At 37.8% G+C, this 11,566-nt stretch overlaps 1 protein-coding gene across 3 annotated transcripts; it reads right to left on the bottom strand.

Moving 5' to 3' along the window:
- Positions 1-451: 451 nt before the first annotated feature.
- On the bottom strand, positions 452-11,254 carry LOC111336946 (merlin). Of its 3 annotated transcripts, XM_022943132.2 has the most exons (17): positions 11,013-11,254; positions 10,772-10,900; positions 9,193-9,405; positions 8,775-8,843; positions 8,281-8,363; positions 7,828-7,903; positions 7,109-7,243; positions 6,611-6,685; positions 6,414-6,527; positions 5,983-6,105; positions 5,336-5,467; positions 5,059-5,147; positions 4,184-4,292; positions 3,292-3,395; positions 2,835-2,883; positions 2,398-2,490; positions 452-1,681 (listed from the first exon to the last, which is right to left on the bottom strand). In XM_022943132.2, the coding sequence occupies exons 1-17, from the start codon at positions 11,073-11,075 to the stop codon at positions 1,631-1,633; spliced, it is 1,707 nt and encodes a 568-aa protein (XP_022798867.1). In that variant the 5' UTR covers positions 11,076-11,254; the 3' UTR covers positions 452-1,630. The 3 variants fall into 3 exon arrangements, with proteins under 3 accessions (XP_022798867.1, XP_022798868.1, XP_088598265.1); XM_022943133.2 differs by lacking the exon at positions 2,398-2,490; XM_088742139.1 differs by lacking the exon at positions 8,775-8,843 and having other exon boundaries at positions 11,013-11,235.
- Positions 11,255-11,566: the final 312 nt, after the last annotated feature.

Genomic DNA, 11,566 nt, shown 5'->3' with positions numbered 1-11,566 from the left:
CCCAACTACGATCAAGGACGACGAAATAAACATGAAAATTTTCAAGCTCCTTCACTATCACTGGCTCAAGTGTTCACATGGAAAAAATTGCTGTATCTTGGTACTCACCCTCTCAAATACGCATACTGAATAGGTTAAAGAGGGCAAGGTCTTGACTCAAAATTCTGCCTACGCAGTTGTGCGGGCAAATGAGAAGGCGCACCAAATGCTTGCACGGAGTTGACGGGAAGGGGATGCCAGCACAGTACCGGCTGTACCCCAGCGCGATACTGGGTATGATCCCGACATGATTTCGGGCGGGATGGGATGGGAACCCCTGCGCAACCCTGTTGTGGTTCCTGGTGCTCGTCAAGAATGGTAAGTAAAGACGAAAATAAGGTTCAGTTTTCTTAACAAGAAAAAAAGTTAGACTTCCTGGACGAAAGAGTGTATCGACGAGAAAATAACAATATCACGACTTCCATATTTTTATTTGTTTAAGAGAGAATGTTGTCAGTGCAAGCTAAAAGGGCGATCACGTGCAATCATGGAAATCTGGGACAAGGCTTCTCCCACTCTCCTCCCGCTTTTTGGAAAAAAGTTGGCTTTTCACCGACCCAAACCTGCTATTAGTACTACTATAAATATTCACGTAAATAATCACCTAGATACATACAGCTAATGCATTAGGATGATATTGATCCGAAAATATTCGGTGTATAGCCAAGCATGTTAAAAATGTTTGGTAAAGAGAATTAAAAAGTTGACAGTGGCCAAAACTGTATTGTTCTACTTGCTGGACGTTTCGCCGGCTACTACTATTGCCTCCTTCAGCAAAGATAAACAATGCAAATGTCTAACAGCGTCCTGCTTAGTGCTTGACATTGATCCCATTTACCCTAAATCCGCTTATGCTCCAAGGAGAGACTGTGACTTGGTTTTTAAGCGAGATGTGAAATTAGAAAGCAATAAATATGCCCTGCTGAAAGTTGATAGGGAAACTGAGATAACACAGCCGTCCGAAGTCTTTAATAACCATTTCAAATAAATTAATCAATGTCGCAAACTTTTACTTAAATGGCTGCTGTACTTTCTTGAAAGATACTCAAGAGATGTTGTTGTTTAGGTCCTTCTAAGTTTAAGTAAGTATTACAAATTAATACTCCCGGTAGTCAGTAGTTACAACTCATATAAAATACTAAAATACTAGAATTGAGGCAGCTATCCTCTTCCACGCCCATTATAACCCATACGTATTTAGCTCTATTGTATACTTCCTAACAAAAATTTGAGCATTTTTTCTCAAAGTAGAATGACTTGTCTGCAACTTCAAGTAGTTCTATCTCCATTTGATTGTTTCTTTGAAAGACCTGTGCAATTTTACACATATTTTCTGACCTAATGCAAACATTTGTGACACTGTCTCTTGAATTCCACAGTGTTACAGATTTTACACAGATTTCATCTTACAGGACGCCGCGCACGAAATTACCAACCAAGAGCGCTAGATTTCACTAAAATAAACAGATATCCTTTTACATATTTACGGGCCTCGATCACCGTGGAGAATGATGAGTGAACTTGTACAATCTGCATTAAATATATCAGTAACGCATAATGCCGGAATTAAATAGCCTCCAAAGATACTCTATCATAACTCTTCAAAAAATTGAATTCTTGCCGTAGACGTTCCTGTTTGAATCTGGAAAACACAAGAAAAAAGAAAGAGGAAAAAGACAAGGATTTTAGAGTAAAACAACAACACAAAGGCAATATAATGATAACTTGCAGAAGAAATCACCCAATGAATTGAAGTTAAAAGGGGGGCTTCAATGGACAGAGTTCTCCTATCGAACCGCATAAAATGATAAAAAGGGCAACCTATTTGAAGTAATTTTATTGTTAACACTCAAACGTGTTTTAAATTCTCTAAGGAACGTGGCCAGTTATACAAGTAAAAATTTAATCAATAATAACCCATCTGTAGCATAAACCCATATAAACACAAAAAGTAATATTCAGTTACTGATGCAAAAGTAGAGCCATATGAAGGGGTTAGAATTAGCCAGGTTATAAAATGAAGAAATGACTGACTGGACTCCTTTAAGTCCGCACGGTCGCAACATTTCTTCACTGCAGAGCAAAAATCAACTGTTTTAGTTTAGCTTTACCTGGCTGTGATTGGTCCAAAAAACTCACACGACGAACTCAACCAATCAGGATCAAAACGCAAATCAATGGTGACTTGGTCACTTGTGCTTTCCCGCGCTCAAGTCACTTAGCATTACTTTACTTTGAGTTCTCATTGGCTCCTTGAGATATAGAAATATTTTTCTCTTTTCTGATTGGCCATAGCGGTTTACATAGGTTTTCTTCTTTTTGAAACTCAATCGAAAAGCGCTCAGACGCTGACAATACCTTCTGTAAGGTAGAATATTTATCTTCCCCACGTCTCATGTTTTCATCGTGAATGTAATCCCAGCGTGTTTGTCTGTCATCTATCTTTAGTCCCTGTGAAAGATATGTTTAAAACTCGCAAATAAAATCCCAGATAGTCTACTTGGCATTATCTCAGGTAAGAAACTGTGAGCGAGTTAAGCAGAGGTGTGCCGTTCACACAAGCGGGGAGATTGCGCGTTTTTGCTTTCAGCCTCAGGTGTCCAACTGCGCTGGATTAGCTCACAAAAACTATTCAAAACGTTTACGGACAAACTGTGAAGCCGCAGTAAGACTCGCAAGTACCGTTTTTGACAGCCAAGGTCAGTCAGTCATTTCTATTGACAACAATCTTACTAGAAAGTGTGAATGCAGATTAGGTTATTCAGTTGACTGAATGTAAGTAAAAACCACTCTACCTCCATTTGGGATTTGAGATCTCTTAACTGCTGCTGTATATTTCTGTTTCTGATATAAAAAAGAGGAATTTCACCGTAATGACTATATAATAATTGTTTAAATGCAGCAATTAACAGCTGAATGAATACTGCTTTCGAGAAATATCTTCTCAAACTACTTTTAGTTTTTGATCATTTAAACATTTGTAACTACAGTAATTACGTAAGATTTAAGAATGCAACTCTTAGGACTTGAGTACGAGACGATCACAACATATTCACCAAAAGTTGGGAAATTCTTTCATACCAATCATCGTATATAGCTGTAAAATTATGTACTCCTCATAGTGGTCGTAGCACTGATTCGTCAGAGTTGTGTCTAAGAACGTCTGTGATACACCTTTAAATTCAATATTCGCTAGTACTGGTCTATGAAAAAATACCTCTCATTTGTGGAAATTACAAAATGTACGACTACCTTTCTCTCTCGTAATCTCGTGAAAGCTGAGAAACTTCGCCATCTGTTAACTGCTCAACACTGCGGTCAATATCAGCGATTATTTCCCTAGGATCACCGTACCTCTGGAAAATATGACGTTGATTTTTACTAACTAAAAATAAAATTTGCGCAAGTAGAGGAAACTACGCTGTCAGCGTTGGCAGCAAAATAAAGCTCTACCTTTCAGAAGTAAAAAAGAGTCGCTTTAAAGAACTAAGACGTGTCTTAGAGCCTAACAACCCGGCTTCGTCACCAACAGGTGACTGGGTTATTGCTACTCACTCTGGATGGGACGCTTATCAATCTCCAAGCAATTCACCAGGTTTCTATATCAGTTTGTTGGTAACCATTTTTCAGGAGTCCAGGAAGAAGAGTGGCAGGGTGATAATCAGTGTTTTTTCCCACGAAAAAAAAAAAAAAAACCAAGACCCACCCGAGACTCGATCTAGGTACTATCACGATCAAGCTAATCCCTAACGCACCTTGAAACTAAAAATTCCGCAACGCTATATACCCTAACCCTAAAACCCTAACGCTATATACCCTAACCCTAAAAACCCTAACGCTATATACCCTAACCCCAAACCCTAACGCTATATACCCTAACCCTAACCCTAACGCTATATACCCTAACATCAGTACGCATGTTCTGCACACTTTCCTTCATACATTTCCTTAGGTGCTGGCCGCAAGGAGAATATCTTTAGTTGGTGATCATTTCGTCTACTCTCGTGACCTTAATATATGATTCGGGGGGGTGATAATGTAAGAAGAAATATGAAGGTGCTGTTAACCTTCAGGGCTTACGTGTTAAGGGAGGGAAAACCGAATCGTGAATGCATCCGAACACCTCAAGCTTATTTCCACTTACAGAAAAAAAGTCAGGGGATGAAGTCATTTCCATCAACTTTTGTTTCGCTAGCCTCTCAGCTTGTCTGCACTTCATTAAATCTTCTCTCAGCATAAGATTTTCCCTCGCTCTAAGAGAAAGCAAAACGACAACATGACTTACGAGGACACGATAACACGGCTCTGGACATACATACATACATACATACATACTTACATACATACATACATACATACATACATACTTACATACATACATACATACATACATACATACTTACATACATACATACATACATACATTACATACATTACAAACATTACAAACATTACATACATACATACATACATACATACATACATAAGCTTTATTTATCCTCGGATTTCAGTGTAGCTTACAAGCTAGTATCTCCGATCCTAATTACTAATTTTAAAAGGTAGAGCAAGAACAAGGTTAAAAAGATAAAAAATAATTCATAATTAATAATATAATAATATAATAATCATCAATATAATAATATAATGTAATATTAATGTAATATTAACAGAAACCATGCACTAACAGTTTGCGCTTAAATTCACTATAGTCTACAGTCTTTCTAAAGTGGTCAGGGAGGGAGTTCCAGTAGTTAACAGATGAATAGCTAAAAGAATTTAGACCATCTGCGGTTGTAAACGGCTTAGGAAGTGATAAAATATTGGCGCCCCTTAGGGAGTAAGCAGTAGATCTTAGCTTGATCAGTTGTTTCAAATAGCACGGATATTTACCAAGATGGAGACAGATGGACTCCTTTGGTGCTCTTAAAAGTGCTTAAATCTCATCCAGTGACCCTTAACACCGAATTGAAAATTGCTCTATCAGGAAAAAATTAGTTTATCACACCACTGGAGTCTGACCTGGCTTCAGCTTCTTTCATGACTCGTCTTAATCTTTCTTCAGCGACTTCACGTGCTCTTCTTTCACTCGCAATTCGCTCATCTCCTGACTGTAAGGTAAAAATATCTCAGGGTTAAGGTTGTGGTTCCTATTTGTTGGAAACATCCAAAGACAATCGGGATTTCACTACCTTCAAATTGTCTGGGATGGTCGGAAACTGAAAAATCGGGAAACTCCATAGTGTTTGTTTTTTTCCCCATATAAGTGAAAAGGATGAGCCTTCCGCGTACACTGTACCTTACTAACGCACAATCTGAGTCTTTTTATTTCTTCTTCAGCATCAGAAGCTTTTTTGCCGAGTAGCGCCGCTTCTTCTTCAGCGACTCTAGCTTTCTCTGCTAATAATTCCCCCATTTCCTCAGCCTTGATCTGAAAAAAAAATTAAAAATCTGGTAAATTAGCCGTTCTTATTGCTTTATCTAAACAGGATGCTTCTGACATTTGCTGTTACCAACAGTATTTACATGCAAAACGCTTGCCCTTTATGGGCTCAGCATACACCCTAGCACACAAAGAAGTTCCCTAAGCTGCAAATCCAAAAAAAGTCGGTTAACTTGAACAACTGACGACCACCAATTCTTAAACAGAGTAATTTCCAATGGATTGTTAAAAATAATCCACGATTTCATTGGCTTTGCTTCACTTCGCTCTGTGATTGGTCTAGAAAACGTGCGCCAACCTTTCAACCAATCAGAAGCAACACTAATGCCAAACGCGACTATTGTACGGGTGGGTAAGTTTTCCCGAGGAGTCATTTTGGTGACTCCCGTTCATCATTTCACAGAGGGGTCTATATCGGTCGCAGGATTTAAAATCCTTCGACACTTTGGTTTGGAGGTGGGTTGATCTTAGCTGTGAGATTTTCTTTGTAATTAAATATTTACCAGAGCCTCTTTAGATCTATTTGCTTCATCTTGAAATTCATTTAATCTCCTCTCCAAATCTTCCTTCTGTTGCGCCATTTCTTCACGTGCTTGCTGTTCTTTCATAAGCTTGTCTCTCTCTATCTATCAATACCAGACAAGAATTCCACAAAAGAAAGGAAGCTCAATATTTTCTTTTCTACAATCATTTAACTAACAGGTTGACTCGCTGAAAAAAAAAAAAAAAACAGGCAAGCTGTGCCTGGCAGTTTGGGGATAAATATGTTCCTGTGCTTAGTTTTGCACCCTGATAGGGAGGACTCAGAGGGGTGGGGAAGGGTGGATTAGGGGAGAAGGGGAGAAGGGAAAGTGTCCCTCCGTGACAGAATTAAGGTTGACGACAATTTTATAAAATACATGTCCCACCAAGACTTTGTAGTTTTCAAACCAACCTGTCTTCTCATTTTCTCTTCTTTGGCCAGTGACCTCATCTGTTGTATCTCCATCGTATCAGGCTTTCTCCTTCGCGTGAAAAGTTCATGGTTACCCACACACAAGTCAAGAATCTGCATTCAGGGGAATCACAATAATTTTTTTTACAATTTTGTTAAGGTAATACAGTTTGAAGGTAATTCACGCTAGAACATACCACTCTGTTAACTCTTAGTTTTGCCGCATGGAATATAAAATCTGGCGAAGATTTATCAGCTGGTTTGATCTGAAACTGAACAAAAAAGAACCCATGCATTTTTAAGCTCTATTAAAATCTCTTTGTTCAGAATAGCAAGGTTTCTTCGGGTAATTTCAGAGAAATTCGTTAAGTGATATTTCTGGTCCTAACCAATGGCTACTCTTAAATTTCTATGCCTGTGGTGGAGGGTAGAGAAAGATAAACAGTGGAGATATTGGCAATTAATTCGTAAGGTTCTCTGTGGATATCCAGGGATCCAATATGCAAAATTTCATTAAATCCAGGATTTTGTATTAAGTGGATGCTGTGGTTATTGCTCATATTCACTTCCGCACAGGTTGTCGAAACGTCAGTCACTGCCACCGACAACAGTCCTTCTCAGGACTACACTCACCCGGACGATCAGACTACACCTTCACATATTCATTATGATAACCACAGGTAAGAGGGACCTACCCTTTTATCGTGAAAGGAGATATTCTTTGTCTCATTCCATGGAAAAGAAATTTTAGGATTGAGCTTATTTTCTTTTTCATAAATGTTGAGGCCGTGTGCATCAATACCAAGCCACAGTTCAGTTCCTTTTCTGTTCTGCGATGAAAGAGAAAAAAAGCTGTGTCAAATTTCAATTCAAACTCTAAATCTGTGAAAAAAGTATCATCTGGACACAAGTTGACTCGCTTATCCTACAGGAAGGTCCTGCAGGGGGGTCCTCCATGGGTATGATTCTGCTTCACAGTAGGTTTTCTCTCAACATTTAATCAAATTTTCCTGGCAATTGATTGGAGCCCAGTGATACTCCTAGGTGTAGAGACAGACTGTGAGAGTAAGGAGTTCTACCCAAGAACACAATGCACTAACACAGGCAGATTGTGAAACAAATTCAGTTTCCAGCACAATAATCCATCATTTAAACCGGACCATCCTCCTGGATCATAACTAAGCTATCAATTGAGAATTGCAACAGAAGTCAAAAGAAGCTGGAATATGCACAAGAGACATACAATACAATGAAGCCAAAAGAGATTCATCTCCACTGTCTTATCATTTGCTTATTTCACTCACTACTCAAAGAATCACACAAATATTGCATCAATTTAAAGTTCATAATCCTCGATCCTTTAATATCATTACCTAAAAAATTGATTTCTAACTACATCTGCAGACCTCTGTACCTTGATTTCAAAATAGCTTACACCATACATCTCAAGATCTTGTGCAATCTTTAGGTATTCCATCTCAGCTTCATCTCTAATCAAATAAATTAAAAATGAGAAAGGTTATGTCATCCACCTAACATTACAATATACTTCCATTATTCCCAATTACTATTTTCATTACTCCCCCCCCCCCCACCTTCACAGGTGAATCCCAAGTTAGTCCATTTCAACAAAACAAACATATTTTTCTCTCCACAACCTCAGTAAGCATTCCTCTTTAATGAGCTCCCAATGTCAGGTTTCACTGGCAACCTTTGATGATTTTTTTGTCTTGCAAAGCAATAATTTTTCTTTTCTGCACTTGGATTGACTGGGTAAGTATGAGTGAGTGAATGAGTGAGATTCATCTAAGAAAACTTGCCAAAGCTAATCTCAGAGTCTCCTGACTCTGAGACGAGATTAGAATACCTTCTCATTCCCTTGTGTTCAGCATACCATGAGGTGATTCTCTCTTCCCACATGTCTGAGGTCATCTGATATTGGTCAATAACCTGAAGTACAAGAGAAGAAAACTATGAACAAGATATCACCTAGAATATAATTATACTATTTTACTACTAACCTTCGATCATCACTGGTTCTTAGGCAGGTACTGTTCAATGCTATTTCTACACACACAGAATTCAACAATCAAAAAGTAGGTCTCATGATCCAAAATCCTTACAAAAGCCAATGTTTAACAAAAACTAAACACTTAAGAGTATATTACTTAATTTCAAAGTCAAATTATCTACAGGAGTGGTTATGTGCAAGTTGGGTGCACAATTACAGTAGTTTTAATTGCAGAGTATAATTCTTCTTAAGACTGGAAATCCAAATTATATGTCCATAGTTCTGACCATGTGGCCAAATCTCCCCCCCCCCCCCCCCCACATGCTGGAAAGAGACAGATTTGTACCAACCCTCTGTGGTAACAGTAAATCTTTTGCCAGAAATCCTGGTGTGTGAAACTCTTTGTCATAATCTCCATACTAGAAGAACAACAACAACATTTATTTAAACACCGACGATAAAAATTACAGCGGAGCTGATGTGGTTGTGTATTCAATAATCAACCTAATTATCCTAATTAACCTAATATGGTTGTGGAAAAGGTATATTAACTACCATGTCAACATTATAAACAGTAAGCTACTCACACCCATGACAACATAAGTCACAGTCAGTGTCCATATAATTATGGAAATTCAACAGATTTTTTTTCTTTTATATCTTTACATTTATGTATTTTCAAAATAGATTACAAATAGTGGTTGAGGAAATCTAAATGCCACAATCCCACAGTAAAATCTCTATATGTAGATGCAGGTACAGTAATACCTTAGCCTGTACTGCATATGAAGCAAGGAGAACAGAAGCCTCTGGAGGACAGAAAATATCCATATTTAGAATGGCATCCTTCACTTGTAAGAAAAACAAGTGCTGGGTTATTTCTTGCATCAGTTCTTCTGCCACATCCTCAGGGAAGAACTTAATGTGGAAATTAAGGCTGACTGGTTCATCCTTGACCACTGGAATATCTTGATCTAAAACCTTTTGAGAAGAATAAGAAATTTAAAAGAACTGTAACTGTACAACTGCCAATGAAAAATTCCTTTTCTTCTTGGTTTTAAATCATTTTGAATTTCATGTCTGGTGAAAAAAAACATCTGCCACTAATGTATCATCCAAGTTAGTTCATATCACACATCTTATGTTTTTCAAAGACTTCTTATCAAGTGTTTGTCCATACCGGATTAAAGCCATGAGAGCTGGCTTCAAAGAGCAAGTGACATTATTTGCTTATGACTTGGAATTCATGTAGAACAAGATGTTTTGTGAGGGATGAAATCTTGACAGACTTCTTTTTTTAAAATGAAGTCATAAAAGCTGTCATGCTGCATTCATTCAAAAATCAAATTAGAACTGTGAGAATAATGGAACAACTTTCAATAGAGCTTGAAGTGCTTTAATCAATAGCAAACTGTCTAAGTTGAGCTGAATACCACATTGATGTACAAATGTTTTAATAGATTTTTGACTGACATTTTAACGAGAGACAATTACTTTCAAAATATTCACGTCAGAAGAGGAAATAATTTCCTGCTAAAGGCAAAACCATATGTATGAAAATTAATTAAAATGTACAATTCTACTGTAAATGCTTTTAAACACATACAAGACTTCATTGCATAATTCTAATTCTCTTTAAATGATTCTATTTAGTCAGTTGAGTTCTGCTAAAATAAATGGTTTTCAGAATAGCGGTTGGCACACGTTATGCTACTTTGTTCAATTCAGGGAGCGGCATGAGTGGAAAGTGCTCGTTCGAACAAGATAAACACAGTAAAAAAATAAACATAAGTGTTAGCCACCTGCAGTGTATATGGAATCACTTTGTCTTCGTTTAAGCCGAAGCTCTGTCTCTTAAGATCGTTCTTAAGATATAAACTCCTTTCGTAAAGGGCCTTAAATATGGCTCTTTATATGGTATGATATGGCATGGAAGAGGTCGAGCGACGAACCACTATTTTGAAAGCAGTCACTTCTTTGTCAAATTACATGTAATTGGGTGCAACGACCCTCACGATGATTTTCAGTACTTAATGAACTGCATCGAAAGAAGGGAGTAAGAACGTGTGAATATCATGTTACACGATTATGAAAAAAAATGATAGTCTTAGAGACACAGGGTATGACTCAACCCCTCAGATCTGTACTAATTGAACGTGGGAAGTTTATATAAGTTGATGAGCAGTCGATGGAAGATAAACATTAACTTTTAAGTTACTCGCTATTTCTGTGTGCACGCCAGGGAAAATGCTGATGAACTGCGACTGAGAGTTAGGTGAAATCTATTCAAATTCGATCACGTAAATCGCCTTTAGGCCAACAATTGTTTACTTTAATTCACACTTACCTTCTTGTTGAATTTTAACCACGTAACGATGTCTTTTTTGTCTACAAACTGCAAACCGAAATACCACGTTTCTCGCACGCCTAATGTTCGCACAACAAGATCAAACAGATCCTTTCCCGTGCAGTTTCTCTACAAAGAATATAGTAAAAACTGCATATATTCACCAAGGAACAGTTGTAACAGAGAATGAAGAGAGTTAATAGATCTCATGTAAACTTCAAAATGTTGTCAATATATCAACCTCGACAGAAAACTCCAACTCTGCATCGAGAGTTGTCACGCGAACATCGTACGTCTTCGGCATATTTTCGCACCATTTGGGGCGGCCTCACAAAGAGCAAACTGCACTTCAGTTTTCCTGAAAATCCACTACATCTCATAAAGATTTTTTTCGACACATATTCGTGCTATGTTCAGAATATTTAGCGTGCCTATCGTGCTTATCGCCTACGATAAACATTAATTTACTTCAACCGCTGACCATTACATTTATGTCATGTAGATGACATTAAGTGTCTAGCTCCGGTGAATCAGTGATGAGCGGGCTACAAACGGAAGTGCTACTTAGTGCGTACGTTGGGGTATCCGAGTTTCCGATTTTAATCTATCTGGCACCAAGAAATATGCACCGCACCCTTAGATTTTTTAAGATGCTGAACTATAAGAATACTTGAGATTAATATTATAATATTGTCTTAGTTGTTGTACAACACTTGACGGAAAAGAGCCCTAAAATCTTGGTATGAATCTCCTCTGTTAGCAGACAAACACAATTAATTAAAACTTGCCTAGTTC

Source organism: Stylophora pistillata, chromosome 13, assembly GCF_964205215.1.
Source record: "Stylophora pistillata chromosome 13, jaStyPist1.2, whole genome shotgun sequence".
Taxonomy (NCBI): domain Eukaryota; kingdom Metazoa; phylum Cnidaria; class Anthozoa; order Scleractinia; family Pocilloporidae; genus Stylophora; species Stylophora pistillata.
This window is presented reverse-complemented; position numbering and strand designations above follow the sequence as displayed.

Bases quoted from the DNA above. Each gene is read 5' to 3' on its own strand.
- LOC111336946 (XM_022943132.2), bottom strand. From the start codon at position 11,075: ATGCCGAAGACGTACGATGTTCGCGTGACAACTCTCGATGCAGAGTTG. The intron at 6,686-7,108 runs GTAGGTCCCTCT...TTTTTTGTTCAG, and splicing joins TCTCCTTTCACGATAAAAGG to TTTCAGATCAAACCAGCTGA. The intron at 4,293-5,058 runs GTCAGACTCCAG...GCTTTCTCTTAG, and splicing joins ATGAAAGAAGCTGAAGCCAG to AGCGAGGGAAAATCTTATGC.